The sequence below is a fragment of the Heteronotia binoei genome, chromosome 13 (assembly GCF_032191835.1).
Source record: "Heteronotia binoei isolate CCM8104 ecotype False Entrance Well chromosome 13, APGP_CSIRO_Hbin_v1, whole genome shotgun sequence".
Taxonomy (NCBI): Eukaryota; Metazoa; Chordata; class Lepidosauria; order Squamata; family Gekkonidae; genus Heteronotia; species Heteronotia binoei.
The window spans coordinates 28,012,477-28,037,817 of record NC_083235.1 but is presented as its reverse complement, the minus strand read 5'-3'; the positions used below and the strand labels follow the sequence as shown (position 1 = coordinate 28,037,817).

The window sequence follows — 25,341 nt, the reverse complement described above, 5'->3', positions numbered from 1 at the left end:
TACGTTTGCTACGCAAAAGCCACGTCACTTCCTGTAACTCTGGCGCAGATGGTGCAAAATCCGACTGGACACCGCGGAGGGAACAGGATTGTGACTGCGAGGTTAGCTGTGTGAGAAACGGTAACTGTGAAAATGCTGGCAGAATCCATCCAACCTGAAGTGAACATGATCTTAGCATAATGTGAACACACATAACCAGATACAGCAATCGCTTGCAAGGATTATCCACAGGGATGTCTCGGTGCCTTAGAGGCACCATAGCAACAGGGGTGCTGCCCTAAGCAGGCATAGCCGTTTTCTGATTACTGTGCCTGCCTCCTTTCCCCTCTACTCTCAGGAACTGCCTATCTGGGCAGTTGTGGAGGACTTTTCTATGGCTGTAAGTAACACTGAAGACAAGCTAAGCAGGGTCAGCCCTGGTTAGTACTTCGATTGGAGACCACCAATGAAGTCCAGAGTTGCTGTGCATTTGGCAGGCAATGGCAAACCACCTCTGAATGTCTCTCATCTTTCTAGCGGTATATAGATAAAACTTTTAACTAAAAACTTTCAAGCCAACAATGGAAGAACTCCCCTTTGTCTCTCCTTATGATTGTTGGCCACACAAGTTGCAGAAGCATTCAAAGATGCTTGCTTGTGATTAATGCTTTTATATGAATTTACTGAGCTATCTCTTCCTTTCTCACTTTTCTCCTGGAAGATGTTATATATGTACAGTGTTGTATGCAAATTGCATGCATTTGTTGGCTACTCTGAATTCCAGTGCACTCTGACAGAGGGAAGTAGTCAGGGCTAGCTTTCTGGGGATGGGAAATGGAAGAGAGGAGGAATTTGGAACTGGAAAAGGGGTGTAACGCTTTAGAAACAATTTATACAAAAAAAAGCATCAAAATCAACTGTTAAAAATGAAATTGCTATTCTCTGTTGATTTGATGTTTCAAACATATCTCTTGTTTTAGTGGCTAGAAGAGGGGTTCCCAATACTTTTGAACCTGCAGACACTTCTGGAATTCTGAAACAGCTTGGTGGGTGTAGCCACAAAATGGCTGCCATAAAATGGCGGCTGAAGGAAGTAATTTCTGCCCAGTACACAGATGAAGCTTAGACGAGCATTTACCCTTTTGAGAGTGGATGTGCTACCCTCAGCGGTTACAGAGGGCAAATATAATAAGCATCCCTATAAAGAAAGACTGTGTATCTGTAATGAGGGGAGTTTAGTGACAAAGGAACATGTGCTTTTTGAGTGCAAACTTTACCAGAGCATTTGAGCAATTTATATAACTCCCCTCTGTAGCCAGTTTCCGGGGAGAAACATCAGATTTTATTTAGATAAGCTTTTAGCAGACAGAGACCAGGAAATTACTTTAAAGGTGGCATCATTTGCAGTGCAGGTCTTAAGACATCGGAAACAGCTGATAGGTGGAAATACTTAATTATTTCAAGACTAATATCCCAGACTTGAAAATTTTGGAAATTATATGCCCAATTTTAAATTGTGTTTATCTTGAGCTGCACATTTTGCTATATGGATGTTATGTGTTAGTTGTTATTTTAGAAGAAGACTGCAGATTTATACCCTGCCCTTCTCTCTGAATCAGAGACTCAGAGCAGTTTACAATCTCCTGTAACTTCTCTCCCCACAACAGACACCCTGTGAGGTGGGTGGGGCTGAGAGGGTTCTCACAGCAGCTGCTCTTTCAAGGACAACTCCTGCAATAGCTATGGCTAACCCAAGGCCATTCCAGCAGCTGTAGGTGGGGGAGTCGGGAATCAAACCCAGTTCTCCCAGATCTGCACACTTAACCACTACACCAAACTGGCTCTCTTATTTAATGGTCTTTGACCACATTAAACATTGATTAATTGATACATGAGGCATTCCAGGATCTAGCAGGAAAGATAACAAGGTATATGGCCATTATTGCAGATGTGGAGCTTCTATGTCCTTTTCCAGGAAACTGGGATTATCTCCTGCTCTCTCTCAACCTGCCAAGCTCAGTCTTAACACTGAATACCGGCTCCCAGGATATCTGTGTGACTTCTTACAGAGTCAGACTTCTAATGGGACAATGGGAGTAAGAGGCATGGACCACATAACATCATTAGAATATGCATTGTATTGTCATAACCTTGGAAACAGAATAGCCTGTGCATAGGGAGGGGGCTTTTTGGACTATCCTGACTGTGGTACAGAGGTGGCAGCAGAGGTCAGAGACCCTGCCTAGTGGACCCAAAGCAACAGGTATTCCAAGACAGGATGGGGCAGCACTTGGGAAAGCAGCAGGACTCTCCCTCCCCAAATCAAGTAGTTACTGAACATTGCGACAAGGGCAGGAGGCACGGTGGTGGGCATAGGAAGAAGCCATTTTGGCCAAGATAAGACAACCAGACCTGCATAAACCTGGTGGAATGGCCCCACAGCAGAGGCGTGGCTCAGCCCCCTGTGGTTGTCAACTGTGCTCATGTGGCTACCTGCATGGACTTCGCTCACTGCAATAAAGGGAATATTAAGGAGCATCATTGAGTCCGGGTGAATCACTGTTGCCACAGTAGATACTTCCAATGTTCTGCTGCCTCCTAGTGGGGCCACAATGACCAACAGCCACCCAAAAGCCATATCCTCTATCAATCTAGATCCAAGTGGTCTGAAGCAAGAGAACAAAGCAGTAGACGATTTGCACCTTTAAGACCAACTAAGTTTTATTCAGAATGTAAGCTTTTGTATGCTCTAAGCAGACTTCAACAAAATGGAATGGCAAGCAGTCTTAAATACATAGAAATTGGGTAGTGAGTTGGTATGTAATGGAATTTTTTTTAGCAGATTAAAAGAATCGCAAATTGGGGTCTGCGTTTGTTGGTGTTTCTAACTGGGCTGAAACAACAATGGAAGGTGATAAAAAGCAGATAGATGTCGTGGGTGTGAAGTGCTATCATTCCGGCTTTGTTAGTTGTGGGTTTAAATAGAAGGCATTAGTTTCTCAAGAGGTTATAACATCATTATAGTCTGCCATTAGAAAAAAAGAATACATTAAAATATAGTGAAAGATGGGTTAGTATATGTAATAGGATAAACAGCCAATACCTCTTATTTACATACTCAAATAAGGGATATTGGCTCTTTATTCTGCTCCAGAAGCGTCGGCACATCACGGGTCACTTCTCATGCAGCAATACGGACTCATATCTGCTGCATTAGAAACAGACACTGACAGGCGTGCCATGACACTGCCTGATTGGTGACGTCAGCACACCCTAGAACTCCACCTGTGCCATGCTGGAGCGCATGGTGGAGCAGAGAGCAGCCCTGAATGCCTTTGTCTCTGAGAGGAGGGTCTTTTGGGATGAGAACCGTCTCACCCAAGAGGATTGGGTGGTCATTTCTCAGACTGTGGAGGTTCTTGGGCCCTTCAAGACCCACACAGAAATGCTTTCATCTGACACGGCGAGCATCGCACTGGTCGTCCCCATGGTCCATATGGCCTGTGAGGACCTGGCCTCGTTTCCAGTGCCAGCTCAAGGCCGTGCAGATGTTCTTCCAGTGGTGCGCACCCTGGTTGTTAAGCTGCAGGAAGGGCTTGAGGCCCGCTTTCAGACTTTCACCCAGGATAAGGTCTACATGATGGCAACCATGTTAGATCCGCGCCTTAAGGGCACGATCGCTGAGCAGGCCAACGAGCTCGATCGCTGGCGAGACAAGCTCTCCCAGAAGGTCGAGCACTGCAGAGTCAGGGCGGGCCCAGCGCCGGTAGCTGAGGAGGAGGGAGGTAGAAGCAGCTCATCTGCCACTTCCACTGCTGTTCATCCCCAGCTAGGCAGTGTTTCCCACAAGACTCACACCATGAAGAGTCCCGAGACGACACTCATCGGGTGGCTCGTTGGCCCCTCTGGGAGCAGTAGGCCCGAGAGTGGAGACAGGTGCTGCAATGGTGAGGGACTATCTTTTGCAGCCCAACAAGTCACAGGAAATGTCTCCTTTGGACTACTGGGTCGCGAAGGAGAGGGTCTGGCCAGCCCTCTCCTCCGTGGCCAAGGCGTTCTTCTCATGCCCACCGACAAGCATGCAGAGCGAGCACGTCTTTTCACATATGGGCGACATTGTCTGCCCACATTGTAATCGCCTGCAACCCTGGACAGTTGAGCTGTTTGTCTTCCTGAAGGTCAATTTGCCTCTGTTCGGCTCCCCGAACGTAGACTTTGAGAGTGAATGAAGTGAGCACCTACTTGTGCCTTAATCCTCTCTTGGCCTGCGCTTGGAAGGTGGTTGTAAAATGCTCTCCCACTAAACATAGACTAGAGTCGAAAGACAGCCCAAAAACTCACTCACAAATTGATTGGCAGTGCACCCCCCCCCCCCATCCATCATCCATCCCCAAACCAAAAGTGAATGCTGATTTAAAATCTGCAAAGCAATCCAAATTTCCCCATTCCCCATCCACACATGCCTAATAATACTGAAAGGGCCATTGCAGCCCCCAACTGTAACCAACAGCACCCACAGGCCCAGCCAGGATAACCCAGGTTTTTTTTCAGGGGCAGGAGGAAGAAAGAGGGTGATGATGACAGGCAGCCAGCAGCCATGCCAATGCTGAGGTCCCTCTAATGGGACAGTGATAGCTGGTGTGTTGCTGCTGAGCTGAGAGAGAAGGAATGGTTCCCTTCCTCTCACACAATCTGAGGCCCTCCCAGTGATCTTCTTCATTTGGGGTGCAACTCTGGCTCGCCTCCTCGTGGTGCACCTTGGGTAACGCAAAAGAGCCTGGACCAGCCAACCATCCATCACTCAAGGTAAGTCTAAATGCTTCTTGCTTTGTGTCAGATACAGAATGATGTGAAGGTAGGTGTGGTCCACCGCTTCTCTTGTTTGAGAATTGTGTTGTTTGGGGCAGGGTTGGAGAGCTGGCATCTGTAGATTGTGTGTTCTGTGGCAGGGAAGCTGGCATCTGGGTGAGAGACCCAGAACCAGCATGCTTGTTGTGCTTGGCCAGCTCTCCCCGCGTTGTTTGAGGCAGGGCTGGAGAGCTGGCATCTGTAGATTGCACATTCTATGGTAGGGAAGCTAGCATCTGGGTGAGAGACCCAGAACCAGCATGCTTGTTGTGCTTGGCCAGCTCTCCCCATGTTATTTATTTATTACATTAAATTTCTATCCCGCCCTCTCCGCAAGCGGACTCAAGGCGGCTCACAACATTGTTGTTTGGGGCAGGGCTGGAGAGCTGGCATCTGGGTTTGCTGCAGCCAGGTCTGCATAGCAGATCTTGAGCAAATTGTGTTTTGTGTGGCAGTGATGTTGGCCACTGGGTTTATATTAGTTCCAGGCCAGCAGGGTTCATAGAGTAGATAGATGGATATCGTGCATTTGGGTCCTATAGAGATCCTCTGGTGTGGTTAGGTTTGGCTTTGGGTGCCCCAGGAATTGGACCCCCTGGTCCAATTTTTTTTTGGCCTTGTGGGTTTTGTGTGGGACAGTGCCCTGAAGCTGCACATCAGTTTGGGGGGCTGTCCTCAAAACCCCCTGCTCCCCAGAGCCACTTTTCCCACGACAATTACAGTGGGGGAAGTGGCTTTAATTGGTTTTTTTTCTCACCATTGGGAACAGTGTTCCTTTCAGGGTGCCCACAGATGGGTGCAGTCTTTTTGGGCCAGGGGGGTTGCATGCGGGGAAGTCCCCTGAAGCTGCCCTGTGGTTTTGGGGCCTCTCCCTCAAACCCCCCTCTGGCCAGAGCCACTTTCCCCACAGCAATTATAGTGGAGGAAGTGGCTAACTGGGCTTTCCCCAGCATTGGTGGCAATGGGCCTTTTGGGGAGCCAAAGACAGGGACCCCCTGGCCCAAACTTTTTGGGACTTGGGGGTTTTGTAGGGGAGAGTCCCCTGGGAGTTCCCTGCGGTTTTAGGGGCTCTCCCTCAAGCCCCCTGTAGCCTCTAATTATGCCCTATGTTGCCATTGATTTCAATGGCCCATAGGGTATAATGGTGGGATAGGACCCCCTGGCCCAATCTTTTTGGGATTTGGGGGGTTTGTAGGGGAGAGTTCCCTGCAGGTCCCCTGCAAATTTGGGAGCTCTTCCTCAAACCCCCTCTCCTCGAGGTGGCTTCCAATATACCCTATTTTGCCATTGATTTCAATGGCCCATAGGGTATAATTGGGCCGTATATTCAGAAATAGCCGTATATCTATATACGGCAATTCCGAGTACCGGTATTTGTAAATATATGGTATTCTTAATATTTTGGCCCCATATATTTCCGAATCCGATTTTTTTTTTTTTTGCACACCCCTATTAATATTCTGCCCTCCACTCCAAATCTCAGAATGGCCTACAATCTTCTTTACCTTCCTCCCCCACAACAGACACCCTGTGAGGGAGGTGCGGCTGAGAGAACTCTCTCAGAAGCTGCCCTTTCAAGGACAACTCTGCCAAAGCTATGGCTGATCCAAGGCCATTCCAGCAGCTGCAAGTGGAGGAGTGGAGAATCAAAACTGGAGGAGTGGGGAATCAAACCTGGCTCTCTCAGATAAGAGTCCATGCACTTAACCACTACACCAAACTGTCCATGTTATTTAAGGCCACAAATCTTTTCCCACATATTCAGCTCTTCCACCACAGACCTAAAATACCTCAACTAAAAGGATTCATCTTTTACATATTTTATGCTACTTGTGTTTTTGTCTTTAGGAGAGCATAATAAACTCTGAACCTTCTGGGAGCAGAATTAGAATTAAGACTTAAAGATAAAGATCATAATACCAAGAGCTATACAAAGTTGCTGAGCTAAAAAAACCACAGTCCCCTGCCCCATGTAAATAGTTGAGCCTTTCAGAATTTTGAAAAAGGTTAATGAAAGCCATCACAAAATGGCACCATGCCTGTGGTGGTCTATCCCAAAATGGTTGCTGTAGAAGACAGGGCAAACAATAACATGTTGGAAGGGTCCCACGTGTTTGTTTTTTTTAAAACAACAACAACTCATCAACTAAAGAAATGCTTAACACTGAATAACTGGGGTTATATGCTGAGATTTCCCAGCTCTCAAATAGTCATCCAGATGATCTTCAGGCAGCCATGACCTGCTTTTGATGGATTTCATTGCTGAGGAGAGTGACTCACATAGATAAGTTGATCCAAAGAAAGATTTTATCTTTGCAGCAATCTTCTTCAACCTAAAAACTTTGTGGATCAACCAGACTCTAAAAATTGTCACGCTTTGAATGAGATTTTTCGACAAAGTCATTTTGATGGGCTACAATCTCTAGCTCTGTTTCATCAGTTTTTGCCTGATAAAGTTCCCCAGGAGATACAGTTGTTTTTATGATAACAGCTGAGGGGAATGTGTTTGTTTTAAAAAAAAAATGAAACCACTGATTCTATGTCAGTGTATTACTGAAATGTTCTGTGAAATTGTTCCTCAAGTGCAGGCCTTAGATTCAGCAGAAGCTCACAGGAGCACAGCTCCTGAACCTTTCTGAGGGTTCTCCCTCTTCCTCCCCATCTTGTCCATTCAATAGTAGGTGCAGCTGCATAACAATCCCTGGATGAGCTCCACCACCTATTTTTCTACAAAGCGACCCCTGCTCACGTGTTTCAGGTGGCTCACAAATGATTTGATAGTAAACTCATTGTCATCAACAATTTGCTTCATTAAAGAGATGTGAGGAAATGAATTCCTTTGAAAGTTCCACAAACTCAGATTATAAAAGCCAAGGTAAGCCTTGCTTCTATAAACATATGACTTACTAAGCTAAACCATTTCCCTTCAGAATTAAGAATGCCAGCCTCCAGGTGGGACTTGGAGATCCCCTGGAATTATAGTGCATCTCCAGACTACAGAGATCAGTTCCTCTAAAGAAAATGAATGCTTTAGGTGGACTCAATGGCACTGTACACCCACTGAGGTCCCTGTCCTTCCCAGGTGCCATCCTCAAACCTCTAGAAGTTTCCCAACCTGGATCTGGAAACTCTACCCACACATCCCGTTAGTGGCCGGGGGCAGGGGGGGGACCTGGCAACCTGACTTCAGATATTCCATTGTTAATTCTTAGGGATCCCTTCTGTTCTAACCTGCTTAAGGCTGTTTCAAAAGCTGAATTTGCTTGGCTTCCCTCCAGAGTTTCTCCTAACAATGACCTTAGATCAAGCAAGGACCCTAGTTAAACAAAGGACATTGGATACTGAATGGCAGGAAGATATTGATAGAGCCCCAGACTTCTTGTCCCCTATGAAAATGCAATATGTTATAACCCTAGCAGCCTAGTTATTGTTATTAGAGATTCTGTCCCATTGCAGGCCTTTCTCCATGGCCAGATGGAATTTGTTCCGCTTTGTAGTTATTGAGGGATGTCATTAAAAGAGTCCAGCGGCAGACAGGGTCTGCCCTTGCAGAGTAGGCAATGGGACAATTGAGCATAGTCTGCTTCACTGCTATTTTTACCAGGAAGTTCATGTGAAGATCTTACAACCTTTGCTTGGGAGATTTCCTGCATGCCCTGCATTAGAAATTACTAGGAAGTTTTTATCTGATGTAAACCTTCAGTTTACATTTGCTTCCACTAGATTCCTTACTGCAGCCTACAGAATGTGCAAGGAATGATTATAGAAGGTGTTTGATGCATGAAATCAGTGTTCCCCAAGGCTCCACACGCTATTCATTAACCTCAATTTCTGCTTTTAAATTTATAACATTTTCATATTTATTTTTGTAAATTTTACCATTGCTTATTTCTTATTATTTTGGTATTATTTGTTTAAAGTGATATGTGCAGGCCATGAACTGTAATAATAAAATTGATTGCACTCAGAGTAAATGCAAAGGAACCAACTAACTTGATCATCTCAGTGATGTGCCAATCTTTTCCCAGGAGTTCAGCAATCAAACCGTTTCGTTTCTGCATCAAGTCAGCAAGGAAAACCTGTCATGAAGCTGTTCAACATGGTGGTCTTTGGACTTTAAACTCCTTTTTCTCTTCAATCAGGTTCGAAAATCTGGCCAGACCCAATACTATAGATTTGGAAGGGACCTCCAGGGTCATCTAGTCCAACCCCCTGCATAATTCAGGAAATTCACAAATAGTTCCCCAACCACACCACAGTGACCCCAGCTCCATGCCCAGAAGATGGCAAAAAAACCAACAACAACCCTCCAGGATCCCTGGCAAAACTGGCCTAGAGAAAAATTACTTAGCTGTCTTAACTTCATTGTGCATGATAAAATGGCTAAACTTTGTATCATTATCTTCCAGAAGTGCTTTTAAAAGCCAGTGTTGCAAAAAGACAGCTCAGAAAGAGTGCATTATTTTTGTAACTATGTCCACAACATGTTTAAACCTGAATACTTTTGTGCACAATGTTTCCTGATGATGAATGATGCAGTGATAAGAAGAAAAGTTTGGGAAAACATGACTTTGCTTGCAACAGACAATGAACCTACTGCTGCAGCCCAACAGTGGTGATGGATGATAGACTGTGAAGAGGAAAATTCTGTAAATGTCAAGATTTAGATGGAACCTTTACCATATGTGGTGGACTTTTTAAAAGAAAGCAAAAGGATATTGGAAGAAAATACATGGGAAAATGTAGAATATATTACAATTCAAATTCCCCATAGAAGCTAAGAATAAGCTATTAGGAATATTGCCTAATAAACTACCAAAAGTTCTGAAAGAGATAGTTGAATGTATGGTAACAGTGGCTACAATAATCTACACAGTAAAATGGAAATCGAATATCTGTCCAAGTTTAGAAGAATGGGAAAATAAACTTGCTGACTATTCTGTAATGGTGAAATTAACAGTTTGAGAAACAGATCAAAATCTGAAAAGAGATAGAATGTTTATAAGCAGGAGACAAACTTAGAAGCAGAAACAGTTCAAAATTTAGAATGAGAAACAATTTAAAATTGTGTATAAATGTATCACAGTGCATATAAATGTATTATAATGTAGAAGCAGAATGAAAATAAGCTTTGAATATGAAAGCATAGAATCATAGAGTTGGAAGGGATCTCCAGGGTCATCTAGTCCAACCCTCTGCACAATGCAGGAAACTCACAAATACCTCCCCCTAAGGAACTGAATTCTGAACAAAAATATTCTTTGCTGTGAGATATATAATGGATTTTTCTTTGGATTTTGGTATATTGGAAGCTGTAATTAGTGGGTAGAAATGATGAAGTATTTAGCACAGAATGTGTAGCAATGATGAAACTAGTGATGTAGTTGTAAGATGGCTTAATTATGAATTCTGGAATTCAAAATATCTGAAATGTCTTTGGGATTGTAATGAACAGCATGTTGGGAGAAATATTTTCTGTTACATGACCTTTGTTACATGTAGTCTGTTAAATAACCCGCCTTTCCTTTTGTATTCTTTACATATCGCTATCTTGTTTTCTAAAATAAAAATGATATATAAAATAGAGAAATATTTGAAAGATATATTCTCACCTCTTGTACATCCTTTCATAGACATTCACCCGACTCTGCAGGAAGAATAAAGTGCTAGTGCAGTCCAAATTTCGAATGCATTTAATTTAAGTTCTGGAAATTCTTTCTTCAGTCTTGCAGATGTTAAATTGAAACTTCCATCAATTGCGAAATTGTTGAAAATAGTGGGTCAAAATAAGCTTCAACAGGAAAGCTGCCTGTAATACTGTTTCAGATTCCTTTGTCCCCGGCCACTTACTTCCTTATGGAATTAGTGGACATAATATTTGAAAAAAAGTTTTTTTCAGATTTGATGAAGACTTTTATTTGCAAGTGCGGGGGGTAGCCATGGGGAATAGCCTGGCCCCCTCAGTTGCCAACTTGTTTATGGCTCACCTTGAGAAGCAATATATTTGCAGTTCCTGGAATCCTTTTTTATGATAGTATCCTAATTCACTTTAGGTTTATTGATGATTTATTTTTAATTCTTAACGAGTATTTAGTCCATTGCTGTCTTGGATGAATGAGATTCATGCCACAATTAAATTTACAGGCAAAAATCACAATTTGGAATTACCATTCTTAGATGTCACTGTTTACAGAACCTTTAATAACTGGCAGTGCGATTGTTTAAAAAACCATTACGTAGAAGCCTTCCCTACAGCCAGATGTTAAGAATTAAACAGAATTCAACAGCAGTGGGAGACTATAGGAGAGACAGGCGTTCTGGCTCAGGATTTTGTAAGACGGGGCTTTCCAACCACAGTTGTGGAAGAAGCCATCAGGAAAGCAGACTCTGTGTCTAGAACAGGTCTTTTTGAGAATAGGGAAGATAGGCAGGTGGAGCAATTAACATGTGCCTTTGACTACACTCCCTTGTCAAATAAAATCAGATCTGTCATTAATAAACATTGGCACCTGTTGAGTGATGTGCCAGGATGTGAACTTGAACCGTACATAGGGCTTCGTAGAACCCACATTTAAGGGATTTAATTGTACATTCAGATTTTAAAAATGACAAAGGTAATGAACAAGTTAGCCCATATGCGATGGCTGGAAATTTTTCTTGTGGCAGGTGCAAGGTTTGTCCTTTGGCAATTCAAACTAAAGAATTTGTACATCCTACCAGCAATATAAAAATCAAAATAAAACACTTCAGTTCTTGTTTGTCATGCAATGTCATGTACGTGATCCAGTGTGGCTGTCCAAGAATCTACATTGGTAATACTACCAGACAAGTAAGGGTTCGGATCCTGGAACATCAATCCCGATTTTGTTTTAAAAATTTGGAGGCTTCTCTTATGGAACATTTTATGTCCAAAAACCATACTGAAAAAGACATGAGGTTCTGTGTTTTGTATAGATATCAAGGAATGAATAAAAGTCAAGATGAAATTCAAAAATATTTACTTAGGGAAGAGGCTGCCCTTATCTTTAAAATGAATGCACTACAACCTTGGGGTTTAAATTCATTTTAGATTTATCTTGCTATCTATAAATTACAGTGTTTCAGAACAAAGACTCAGGATTTCCAGTTTTCTTTCTTTCTGTTTAGATGGTCACTTTAAACATTTTCATCAGCTGTTTCTAATTAGGCTAATGAATGTTAGAATGTGCGGGAGAACCTTTGAGAGTTTTCTGTAAGAAAGAGTGCTGTAAGAAGCGTTTCGTTGGATGATGGTGAGCTAATATTAGCATTATAACTTTAAACTAGATACACTGTTTGTGTATGAAATGTTGTGTGTTTGATTGTTTGCAGGAATGTGGGAAGAGTCTCTAAGACAAAGAAATCTGAAACAGTATTACAGGTAGCTTTACTGTTGAGGCTTATTTTGACCCACTATTTTCAACAATTTCACAATTGAGGAAAGTTTCCATTTAACATCTGCAAGATTGAAGAAAAAATTTCCAGAACTTAAATCATCTGCATTCGAAATTTGGACCACACTAGCACTTTATTCTTTCCGTGGAGTCGGGTGAATGTCTATGAGAGCTTTAAAGTCAAGAAACTGACACACACAAGCAGAGAGTCTTTTTATGAACTTTAATTCTGTCTTTGCACATTGTATTAGTGTTATATGAATTTTTGTAGAATAGAATGAACTTTTGTAGAAGTGTAATGAATTGTATTGTAACAGTGCTGAATTTCCATTGAATATATATTGCTGGTTAAGTATTTTCAGGGTTCTTTCATTATTTTTCCACATTTTTTGCTGTTATTTCAGCCTCCAGGTGGGGCCTGGAAATCTCTCTCTTTTACAACTGATATCCAGCTGGCAGAGATCAGCTGCCCGGGAGAAAATGGCTGCTTTGAAGGGTGGATATCTATATGACTCAGTGACTCAAGGCAGGAATAAAATACAGAGGCCTCATTTTCAAATACCTTCTGCCCTGTCTTCAATTATGTGTCTGTAAAAGCATTCAAGTATATTACATCATAAAAATATTTTTCATTATATAAAAATTATAAAGATTCAAATAAAACCATTAATAGATTTAAAAAAAAAACAAGGTTACTTTTCTGTCTTGATCCAAGGAAAATATATTCTCAATGTAATCTGGAGCCAATAGCAAGTGAAATTGTGTAGTGCTGAGCAATACTCCCTCTAAACTGCAGTTTTGTGAGCAAAAATGCTACTTTGTGAGCTACTGGCATTAAAGTTGTGATCTTACTGCATAACTTAATGTGCTCTGGGGTCATCCTTCCTGAGCTAAGTCAATAATGCGTGAGCTGGAGGCTAAGAAACTGTGAGCTAGCTCATGCCAACTCATTTTAGAGGGAACACTGGTGCTGAATTCTAATCCATATATGTAGGGCTAAAGAATGATGCAGTCAGAGGCCAGAGCTGATCCAACCAGAGGGGGGGGGGGAGTGTTTTGGCATGTGGCCAGAGATTATGCAATTAGAAAGCGGGTTGCCATGTGCCCAATCTCAGGTTACAGGAGGAAGATAGAGAAGAAAAGAGAAAGAGACAGCAAGGGGTTAAATAAAGGTAGTAACTTAAGAAACACCGGCTTTTTAGGCCTTCCATGACAATAAATGCCACTGCAGCGTTGTTACAGCATATATTAAACAGGAGTCGGATCTCCTATCGCCTGAAGGACTGACATAGCAGAAGTTTTAATGAGACAGAATTTAGTAGCCATTAAGCCGTTCCTGTTTGATTCTTGCTCTGGAATTGGGCGTGGGGGGTGTCTCTTGTTTAATTTTTGCTGTAGAAGGAGGGATGAGAGAAGAAAGTGTGGGTGGGTGTCGTTTATGGTTACCCTATGGATTAGCAACCTGCAAAACGTCCTCTCTCTAACAGCCTTGTTCAGATTCCGCAAACGGAGGGCCCTCGCCTCCTGGTTTCCATGACGAAGTCAGTCCCTCTCGGGTTGGGTCTTCCTCTTTCCCTAGCGTTATCATTTGTCAAGAGTCTAATACGGTCAAAACCCAATCAGCTCTAGCATTATTGTCTTTCCCAGTAACTCCTAGCTTCCCGATAACGTGGCCAAAGAACGAGCGCCTACGTTTAGTCCCTTTGTGCAGGCAGTTCTGCTTTCCCGCGCGAATGTAAGATTCGGCAGCATTATCCACCACCACCTACTACTGGGTACATTTTCCTCAAGAGCAAAAGCAGCTGGGGGAAAGAGCGGGTTCGGCGGGGAAAGCAGGAAAGGAATTTGGGGAAAATACCTCTTCCTTAAGAAATCACACACGCGACATGCCTTTGCGGAAGACTTCAGCCGCGGCGGGCAGATTGCGTTTGCTCTCCTTTGCTGCTGTGGCTGAATGGCGCGCGCCCTGAGGGCAAAGCTGGCTCTCCCCTCCCCCCTCCCGGGTCTCTCCGACTGCTCCGCTCGGGCTTGCAAGGGCGGGAAAAGCAGAAAGCGGCTCCGAAACCTCCCAAAGCCGCACAAGCCCGTCCGCAAGATCACTTTCCCGCGTCCCTTTTCGGTCGCAGGGTGTCGGCCCCCTTCTCTTTCCGGTGGAAAGCAGCCGAAAGCGAAAGAGCCGCGAGAAAAGAAACTCGAGGCCGGCCCCTTCCTTTGTCCCCAGACCCCGTCAATTCCCCGCCTGGCGCGCCAAGCCTGGCGAAGGCGGAGGAGTCTTTCCCGCCCTGCCTCGTCGGGGCCGCCGGGGAAATGGTCCGCCAAACGCTGCTGAGGCTCCTGGAAGAGCTGACGGACGAGGAGCTCCGCACGTTTGTCTTCTTGGCGCAGGGGCTCCCCCACCAGCCGTGCCGCATCCCGCGCGGGAAGCTGGAGAACGTGTCCCGCGTCCAGCTGGCCGAGCTGCTGCTGAAGTATTACCCGGGGGTGGAGCTGAACGTCGCCGCGCAAGTGCTGGAGGGGGTCCCTCGGCGAGACCTGCTCAAGAAATACAACCTCCGCGGGCAGGAAGAGACTCCCCGCGCTGAAGCCGCGCCTGCCGCAGGTAAACAGACGGGGTGGGGGTGGCGGATCGCTGGTTGAGCCGGCAGGTGGGAAGGCAGGAATCAGGATCACCGTGGCTCTAGGGCGGGGGTGGCCACACATAAGAGCCACATAGGATAAATGTCAGAAGTCTGAGAGCTGCAACACATGAGGGTCAGATAGTTGAAAGCAGAGGTCATTTTGTAGAAAAAATAGGTGGTGGAGATCATCTAGGGTTTGTTATGCAGCTGCACCTACTGTTCAATGGACAAGGTGGGGAGGAAGAGGGGGAACCCTCAGAAAGGTTCAAGAGCTGCGCTCCTGTGAGCTCCTGCTGAATTCAAGGCCTGGTTGAGAGCAGGAAGGAAGCCAAATAGGGGAGAGAGAGGTGGAAAGAAAGTATCTTTAACTTCAAATGCCTTCTCCAAGCCAGCTGACGACGTGGTGGAGGCTTCAAGAGCCACACAATATGCGACAAAGAGCCACTGTGGCTCCCAAGCTACAGTTTGGCCACCCCTGCTCTAGGGTTTTCAGCCTCCAACTGGGTATGGAAGAAATAATGCAACACAAGAGAATCTCAGGACAACAGATTACAAAAAACGAGAATAATACCTTGACCTGATTACTAAAACAATATACTTCAGATATATTTAAGTGGGATAGCCGCACGCATGTGTATATGCATGCACTTGCACCCCAAAGCTTATACACTGGCCTCAATAAAACTTTGTTAGTTTTAACTCTGGACTCACTTTGTTCTGCTACTTCAGATATGTAAATAGCATTTTATGCAACAAACATTTCTATATACAAAACAGTCTCTCATCTTAACACAGATCTTGTTAAACTAACCATGAATACAATACCCAGTAATTATAGCAATTTCATATTCATTGAACAATTAGCATTCATTCAATGATAAGAATTTATATCACTTCCACATTGCTGATTGACAGTGCTTTTTTGTCGTAGGAACTTCTTTTCATATTAGGCCACACCCCTCTTATGTAGTCAATCTTCCAAGAGCTTACAGGGCTCTTAGTACAGGGCCTACTGTCAGCTCCAGGAGGATTGGCTACATCAGGGGTGTGTGGCCTAATATGCAAAGGAGGTCCTGCTGCAAAAAAAGCCCTGCTGATTGATATAGACAAAATAGTCTAGATTCAATAATCAGTAGTCCAAATCCACAAAGTACAATGTTATAGTGTTTTTTCCTTTGCTGAGATGTAGATCAAAGAACAAATCTCACAAAGGACATTGAGGTCAGGAACAAGTCCCTGACAGTAACGGTGTCAACTTTTCACTGCTGCTTGCATTGTTGGCATTATTATCCTTGCTCCTTAATGGTTCACTATTCATTGCATTTCAGCTTCATGATTTACTAACCACATACTGTAATTTTAATCACAAGTACTAACACCCATCAGTGTTCCCTCTAAGCTGAGTTAGTGTGAGCTAGCTCACAGTTTTTTAGCCTCTGGCTCACACATTTTTGTCTTAGCTCAGGAAAAATGGTCCCAGAGCAAACTGATTTATGCCGTAGCTCACAACTTTGATGCCAATAGCTCATGAAACAGAATTTTTGCTCACAAGACACCACAGCTTAGAGGGAGTATTGACACCCATAGATTATCTTTAGACATCCAGTATTTTATGTGTAGTGGGATGTTCAGGGCCTGCAGGTGGAAGAGGGTCACAGGGAGATAGATCTAACTTGGTCTCCCTGGGAAACGCTGATATGGATCAACTGAAATAAGGAAGAGTACTTGGAATGGGGAGGGATGGTGGCTCAGTGGTAGAGCATCTGCTTGGTAAGCAGAAGGTCCCAGGTTCAATCCCTGGCATTTCCAACTAAAAAGGGTCCAGGCAAAGAGGCATTAAAAACCTCAGCCTGAGACCCTGAAGAGCCGCTGCCAGTCTGAGTAGACAATACTGACTTTGATGGACCAAAGGTCTGATTCAGTATAAGGCAGCTTCATATGTGTTCAATGTGACCTTGACAGGAAATAATATGGAGGCCTGAGAATGGACTTTATTCAAAAGACTTTTGGTGGGCATGGGAAAAGAGGGGAGCTGTTAATTTGTAGCCTATAATTGCTTGATAACTTTTGATTCATTTCAGTCTTGCATGCCTTTAATGTTTGCTTCAAGCCTCATCATTAAAAGCTTCTTTTGCATCAGCCTAAGGACCCTCATGATTGAACTTGGGCAAAACCTTACGACTGATCATTTTGAGTCTTCCAACAGCTGGAATGCTATTTGGAGATCTATTCTGCCTCTTTCAGTTAGCAATGCAAAAGTGATATAAATTCTAATAATTAAATGAATATTAATCGTTAAATGAATATGAAATTGTATGATTGCTGGGTAATGTATTTACAGTTACTTTAACAAGGTCTGTGTTAAGGTTATGAAAAAGTTTTGTATATGGAAATTTTGTTGCATAAAATGCTATTTACATATCTGGATCAGGGCTTTTTTTTTTTTAGCAGGAACACACAGGAATGGAGCTTCGGCTGGCTTGGTGTCAGGGGGTGTGGCCTAATATGCAAATGATTTCCTGCTGGGCCTTTTCTTTTAAAAGCCCTGTACAAACCAATGGTGACATCAGCAGGTATGGCCTATTACGTAAATGAGTTCCTGCTGGGCTTTTTCTACAAAAAAAATAAAAAGTCCTGTCTGAAGTATATTATTTTAGTAATCACATCATGGTGGTATTCTCTTTTTTGTAGCCTCCAACAAGGGCTTCAAAGCAGTTTACAATTCAAAACATGCATAATTCTGATGGCTACATTGAAACCCACCCATGATCCAACCATGGTTAATAAAAATAGGGGATTATTATATTTTGTCCAAAATGGCCTATTCATGTTCTAGCCTATCCCCTAAAAACTATGAGAAAAAAGTTGTTGCAGTGTGGTACCCTGTTCTTGACTTTCTAACTCAACGAGATATAATTCCTAACAACTGCTTGTAAGTCGACATGATTTATTTTTAGTTAAGGTTAGTTTTGTTTACAGACAATAGTTCCTCTCAATACAGAGGACAATGTTATATTTGATTTGTACAACTGAAACAGACATATCAAAATTGTTTATTGTTGTATTTTTTATCTAGCTAAAGAAATGTTGTAAAAATGTAAAGAATGTTAATAAAAACATGCATAATAGAAGCACATTTAAAAACCATTAAAATCAGTCCCCCCCCTCCCACAAGGCAAATCATTACTGCATTGAAAAACAGAGTTGAAATACACATGAAACATAAAAACAGCAATTACCACATGGGTTAGGAAGGAGGGGTCCAGGGAATGCTGAATGAAACAAAAAAAAAAAATCACCAGGTAGCAGAAGATGGCAACAGAAGGAGACAGATGGATCTCCCTGGAGAGATTTCCAGAGCTTGGATGCCACAACTGAGAAGGCCCTGGTCCAGGTTGCCACCTTCCTAATCTCAGATGGTGGAGGTACCCAAAGCAAGGCCCCCAAAGATGACTGTAGTGGCCAGGCAGGTTCATTAGGGAGCAGGGTATCCTTCAGGTATGTTGGTCCCAAACTATACAGGGCTTCAGAGGTCAAGACCAGCAACTTGACTTGTGCCCAGGAACAAATTGATCTCCATACTACAGAGATTAGTTGCCCTGGAGAAAGTGGCTGCTTGGGAGGATAGACTCTAGCATTTTACCCTGCTGAGGTCTGTCCTCCCTGCAAACCCTGCCCTCCCCAGGTTTCACCGCAAAATCTTCAGGTGTTTCCCAGCCTGGAGTTGTCAACCCTATCCAGGACACCACCCTGTTATTATTTAATTAATGCAATACCATAAGCATTTCATAGGAAAAGAGGTGCTGGAGTTCATTAGCACAACTCATTTGCATATGCCACACATCTCTGACATCACCAGAAGGTGTACTAAATTAAATCAGCTCAGCTTCTTGAATTATAATTGTCATAATAAAACCTTACTCCCATTATACTTTTAAAAATTTTCTCCTAATTAATTAATTAATAGCTAATTAATGGCTAATTAATAGGAAGTAGAGCGTGAGTATAAATGGGCAGTCTTCGCAGTGGAGGATGGTAAGCAATGGGGTGTCGCAGGGCTCAGTACTGGGTCCCATGCTCTTTAATTTGTTCATTAATGATTTGCAGTTGGGAGTAAGCAGTGATGTGGCCAAGTTTGCAGATGACACTAAATTGTTCAGGGTGGTGAGAACCAGAGAGGATTGTGAGGAACTCCAAAGGGATCTGTTGAGGCTGAGTGAGTGGGCGTCAACATGGCAGATGAGATTCAATGTGGCCAAGTGCAAAGTAATGCACATTGGGGCCAAGAATCCCAGCTACAAATACAAATTGATGGGGTGTGAACTGGCAGAGACTGACCAAGAGAGAGATCTTGGGGATGCGGTAGATAACTCACTGAAGATGTCAAGACAGTGTGCGGTTGCAATCAAAAAGGCCAACACCATGCTGGGAATTATTAGGAAGGGAATAGAAAACAAATCAGCCAGTATCATAATGCCCCTGTATAAATCGATGATGTGGTCTCATTTGGAATACTGTGTACAATTCTGGTCACCGCACCTCAAAAAGGATATTATAGCATTGGAAAAAGTCCAGAAAAGGGCAACTAGAATGATTGGAAAAGGATATTATTGGAAAAGGATATTATAGCATTGGAAAAAGTCCAGAAAAGGGCAACTAGATTGGAACACTTTCCCTATGAAGAAAGGGAGCTTGGGGCTCTTTAGCTCGGAGAAATGTCGACTGCGAGGTGACATGATAGAGGTTTACAAGATTATGCATGGGATGGAGAAAGTAGAGAAAGAAGTACTTTTCTCCCTTTCTCACAATACAAGAACTCGTGGGCATTCAATGAAATTGCTGAGCAGTCAGGTTAAAACAGATAAAAGGAAGTACTTCTTCACCCAAAGGGTGATTAACATGTGGAATTTACTGCCACAGGAGGTGGTGGCGGCTACAAGCATAGCCAGCTTCAAGAGGGGATTGGATAAAAATACGGAGCAGTGGTCCATCAGAGGCTATTAGCCACAGTATATTACTGGAACTGTCTGGGGCAGTGATGCTCTGTATTCTTGGTGCTTGGGGAGGGGGCAAAGTGGAAGGGCTTCTAGACCCACTTGTGAACCTCCTGATGGCACTTGGGTTTTGGCCATTGTGTGACACAGAGTGTTGGACTGTATGGGCCATTGGCCTGATTCAACATGGCTTCTCTTATGTTCTTATGTGGCCACAGTGGCATGATGAAGATTTCCATCTGTCCACTTTATATGTTTTGGCTATTTTCCCATATTTTGTGGGGGGAAATATAAAATATTAGAAAGTTTATCAAATAAGATAACTCTTTCAGCAAAATTCTCACAGGGGAGTTGAACAAGTATTTGGAGAGTAAGAAAGAAAGAGCACAATAAAATTTAGAGTTTCTGGAGCTCCGCTCCTGTGCGCTCCTGACCAAAATGAAGCCTGACCATAAGTGTTCATGTTGCTTTACAGGGACACATTTGCAAGAACAGCAGCTCCATGTCAGTGAAAATTCCAGAGAGGCAACTCCTAGTATAAACAGCTTGGCAGAGACTGCCCCAGTACAAGGTGAACACAGAGAATGGGCTGGCAGAGAGAGGGCCCAGTAACCATGGATTTAGTTTCTTGAATTGCATTTACAGCCTGCCTTTCTTCCAGCACAGAACTCCAGGAACATACATAGAGTTCTCAGGAGGTCTCCCAGATCCAAGCCCCAGATCTGCTGAGCTTCAGCAGAGACCCCCAACTATAACCCAAGATTCCATAGATACAGAATCATCTACTGAAGTAAGCCTATATAGGTCTTATAGTGCCCCTGGTGGAGATCCCCCAATTTAATTAACCACTTGCATATAAAGAATGCATATAGAGGGACCAGAGAGGGGTTTCTTGGGTAGACATCCCATTTTACTACATGGAACTCTAAGAAGGTGATGTCATGGTAAGCAAACTCCCTTGCTGTGTAAAGTCAGCTGTTTAACAAGACAGCATCTTCCTAGGATCCTTGTAACAAACAGGAATGCCTACCCATTTTTCCCTCTGTTCTCTGACATGCATTTTAACAGTGAAAGTGGTTAGCACTCTTTCTTTAAAATCCTGATCATTTAAGGCACATGTAGAAGAAAATAAATTGGCTCTAAAAAGGCAAAGCACCAGTTGTTTCCAACTCAGGGGTGACATCACATCATGATGTTTTCACGGCAGACTTTTTAATGGGGTGGTTTGCCATTCCCTTCCCAATCATCTACACTTTCCCCCCAGCAAGCTGGATACTCATTTTACCGACCTCGGAAGGATGGAAGGCTGAGTCAGCCTTGAGCTGGCTGCTTGAACTCAGCCACCGCCAGAATCAAACTCAGGTCATAAGCAGAGTTTAGGACTGCAGTACTGCAGCTTACCACTCTGCATCACAGGGCTGCCTAAACTGACTCTACAGCTGTGAAAATGCAAAGGGAAGGCAGACGTTCAGAAGAACTGTGCCCAGACTGATTCCAGTGCTTGTGAATAGACTGCCAAGAAAATCAGGTCAAGTGTGCAGAAAATTCCTTTTTATAGAGATCCATGCCAGAACCACATTATTTATCCCAGGAGCTTACAACATAAATGTCAGTAGGATGGGAGATACCTGAGATAAATAATAAGGGAGGGACGGTGGCTCAGTGGTAGGGCGTCTGATTGGGAAGCAGAAGGTCCCAAGTTCAATCCCCGGCATCTCCAAAAAAGGGTCCAGGCAAGTAGATGTGAAAAACCTCAGCTTGAGACCCTGGAGAGCCGCTGCCAGTCTGAGAAGACAATACTGACTTTGATGGACTGAGGGTCTGATTCAGTATAAGGCAGCTTCATATGTTCATAATGTAAATAGTATGTGATTCTTATCCATAGCCACCGGACTTCTACTTATGAGCCTAAGACAAAGAAAGGCTTTTGGAGTCCCATCTAAGATACAAACAGAAGCATTAAGAAACCACCCAGGAGAGCTTGTTTCTTATGCATCTCATTGATTTATTTTCTCATTTTTCAGGACGAATCTCAGAGAAGGACCTAATGAAGCTGGCTAAAAATCTGGGCAGGAACTGGAGGGCCATTGGTATCGAGTACCTGGAGGTGCCAGTGTCACGCCTAGAGCAGATTGAAGAGGAAAATCCAGGCAATGCAGTCATGCGGAATTTCTACATGCTTAAAGTCTGGAAGAACTGTGAGGGAGAGAGAGCCACTCCAGACCGGCTGTATCACATCCTCTCTCAGGAAGGAGTGAGTTTGGACCCAGATGCCATAAAGTTCCTGAGTTCTTGAAGTCCACACAAGAACCTTGCAAGATATGGATTTCCCCAGGATATCCTACACTTCTCACCTCACATGAATGATCTTTATGAGTGTCTGGTCAATGTGATTCGATAGGGGAATCAGGTGATCCCAGTGTGTCTTTTAAATTGTGAGTTCTGTGGTGGTGGGAGACCTATCTGTTGTCAGCTTACGAAGTACTGTTCTGTGAACTGTCATTGTAAGGGTTTAACCTGTGCTGTTCACATCCCAGATGCATGCACCCAGGTAAAATGCATTTTGTCCCAGCAACATCTGGGGGGAAGGTCAAGGCCGCCTGTCTGCCCTAACCTTGCTAATCTGGCACCGAAGGCCTTCTCAGGAAAGGATGAAAGCAAACAATTAAGGCAGTTTTTAATATGGGTGGGGTACAATCTTTGATACTTTTTAGCTGGTGCTTATGACAAAAGGCTGTCAATTGTGGGGGGAAAGCAACAGCATAAAATGGCAAATAACTGCTTAGTGCATGCATCTTTTCAGTAGAACACCAACGCGTTGTTGTAGTTAGAGGGCTTTTCCAGATTCTAATTTTACTTGATGGTAAGTTCCTGTTTCTTCGGGAGTGGGGGTTTCTGTTCTGCGTGCATTTTGCTTCCTCTAGTGGTCGATTTTATATAATACAGGTTTATTTCCAGCATATCTCCCTGCAGATCTGAACTGCAGGTTTTAATGCTGGAAATAAATCTGTGTGATATAGAATGTGTTATATAACTACACATGCGGAACAGGGGGAAACAGGAATTTAACAACAAGTAAAATGAGAATGCAGAAAAGCCCAGAGGTTTGCAGCTAGACCTGGAAAAAATCAAATTTATTTTATTTTATTATATCGAATTTATATTCCGCCCTCCCTTAATGGGCTCAGGGCAGCTAACATTAAAAACCACATAGAATATTAAAACCAATATACAGTAAAATCAATTCACACATTCCTGCTCATTTTCAATCTCACAAGGTAACTTTTAGGGGTGTGCATTTGGATCTGTCCAACCCAAAAATTATACCCAAAAATACCTTATCAGTGTTTTCCAGGTATATTTCAGCTTCCCAAAATTATCAAGGTTTTCTCAGGAAAACTGGGAAAAAATTCCAAGAAAAACTCAGATATCTTCAGAAATTACCAGTAGATCCAAAAACAGCAGAGAGGCAGGAGCAACCTCTCAACTGTTTGTCAAGCGTCTACTGCAGGGATGGCCAACGATAGCTCTCCAGATGTTTTTTGCCTACAATTCCCTTCAGCCCCAGCCATTGGCCATGCTGGCTGGGGCTGATGGGAGTTGTAGGCAAAAAAAATCTGGACAGCTACCATTGGCCACCCCTGAATCTACTGCAGTCCCTTTGAAGTTTAAAGGGACTGCAGAAGATAGCCTGAGGATCAGCTGTGATGGAGGAAGCAGACTGTTCCTGCTGGCTCAGCTTGGGGCTCGCTTCTTGTGCAGGAGAAGCCAGCCCCAGAAGCTGCTGTGATGCAGGGAGCAGGCTGCTAACTGTGGCACAACAGATCTGGGGACCAGCTTCTCCTGCAGCGTGGTTTAAACCACACTGGAGGAGAAGCCAAACCAGCAACAGGATCATGTTTTTTTTAAAAAAAAAAAAACCCAGTATTTTTCTTCCCAGATCTATTGGACCTGGGAAAAAATTGGGGTCTCCAGAAAATTCTGGATCTGAATATCATACTAGTAGTACTGGGATCCAGGATTTTCAGAAATGTCAAAATTTGGTGTGGGGGGGGGGAGGTGGAGGGAGGGTGTCCAATAGACCCAAACCAAAATTACCAGTAAAAAAAAAAGTTTGCACATCCTAGTAACCTTACGCTAAGTCACAGAGTTAGATCCTGCCATTTAATGCAGTAAAATCCAGTTATAAAACTGCATTGGAAGTGCATTATTCAGCACATATGAAAGTGCTTTAATCAGGCTCTAACTCATCATCTTTTAGTCTCACTTACACGATTGTTGTGAGAATAAAATGATGAGTACAGATTTACTCAATAAATTCCCTGCTTGGCTTAGGTGTAGTTACAAATTAGTTTTCAAAATGTGTTATGTCCCTTTAATACCATTATGAAGAGTTCCAAGATCATATAAATCCCCTGTGCTACATTTGACTTGAAGAAGCATTGATGAAGCTATTAATTTCAGTTAATCTGTTATAGCAAAAAAACCCCAAACCTTTAAAGACCAGTAATGTTTCTTTCTTAAAAAACAAAACAAAAACTAAGCTGCATGTCCTTACAGAACCAAGATAAAAGTGTGAGAAAAAGATTCGATTCTGCAGTAGAAATACAAGCCATATCCGTTATGCATGGCTTTGGCTTGCTGACCCAAAATGGACTTTGAGATCTGTAAATCTGTGGTATTTGTATCAAGCAGGCCAGAACCACCAGCTGAGTATGCAGAAAATGCTATATAAATAATCGTGATGTTCCATAAAAGGCAGCAAGATGTTTACATTTTCACTTTGGGAAGCTCCCAGATCAAAGAGCTGGATGAAGAGCAACCCAGTGCAACAGGGAATTCCTTTACTTTTAATTGAGTTGTGTAAAAGAAGGGATTTGGCAAGTGCCTCAATCCCCTCTCTTTATTTCCTCTTGATATGCTTTACCTGCAAAATTCCCCCCCACCCCTAAAGTTGTTCCTAGAACTAAGCTGGGGCCAAAGAAGAGCAGGTTCCTGACATTTACGTCATTATCCATTATTGCCTTTGGGGATCTGGCAAACATAGACGGCCTCCAAATCCTTATCCTCCCCTTGCTGAATGTGCTTTTGTTTTTCCATCTTTACAACTCTAGAACAGGCATGCATACACCAGAACACCAGGGGCTGTGGATCAAAAGCTCCTCACGGAATCTCCCCCAGGAACTTCTGTTGTAAAAATCATAGAATCACAGAAATGGAAGAGACCTCCAGGGTCAGCTAGTCCAATTCTCTGCACAATGCAGCAAGTTCACAAATACCTCCCGCTAAATTCACAGGATCCACATCACAGTCAGATGGCCATCTAGCCTCTATTTAAAAACCTCCAAGGAAGGAGAGCCCACCACCTCCTGAGGAAGCCTGTTCCACTAAGGAACCACTCTAACTGTCAGGAAGTTCTTCCTAATGTTGAGCCAGAAACTCTTGATTTAATTTCAACCTGTTGGTTCTGGTCCTACCTTCAGGGGCCAC

General features: G+C 43.3%; 1 protein-coding gene across 1 annotated transcript; it reads left to right on the top strand.

The window, feature by feature from the left end:
- The first annotated feature begins 14,175 nt into the window (after positions 1-14,175).
- LOC132581485 (uncharacterized) lies at positions 14,176-22,415 on the top strand. The gene is made up of 3 exons (XM_060252738.1): positions 14,176-14,838; positions 20,327-20,422; positions 21,876-22,415. The coding sequence occupies exons 1-3, from the start codon at positions 14,547-14,549 to the stop codon at positions 22,145-22,147; spliced, it is 660 nt and encodes a 219-aa protein (XP_060108721.1). The 5' UTR covers positions 14,176-14,546; the 3' UTR covers positions 22,148-22,415.
- Positions 22,416-25,341: the final 2,926 nt, after the last annotated feature.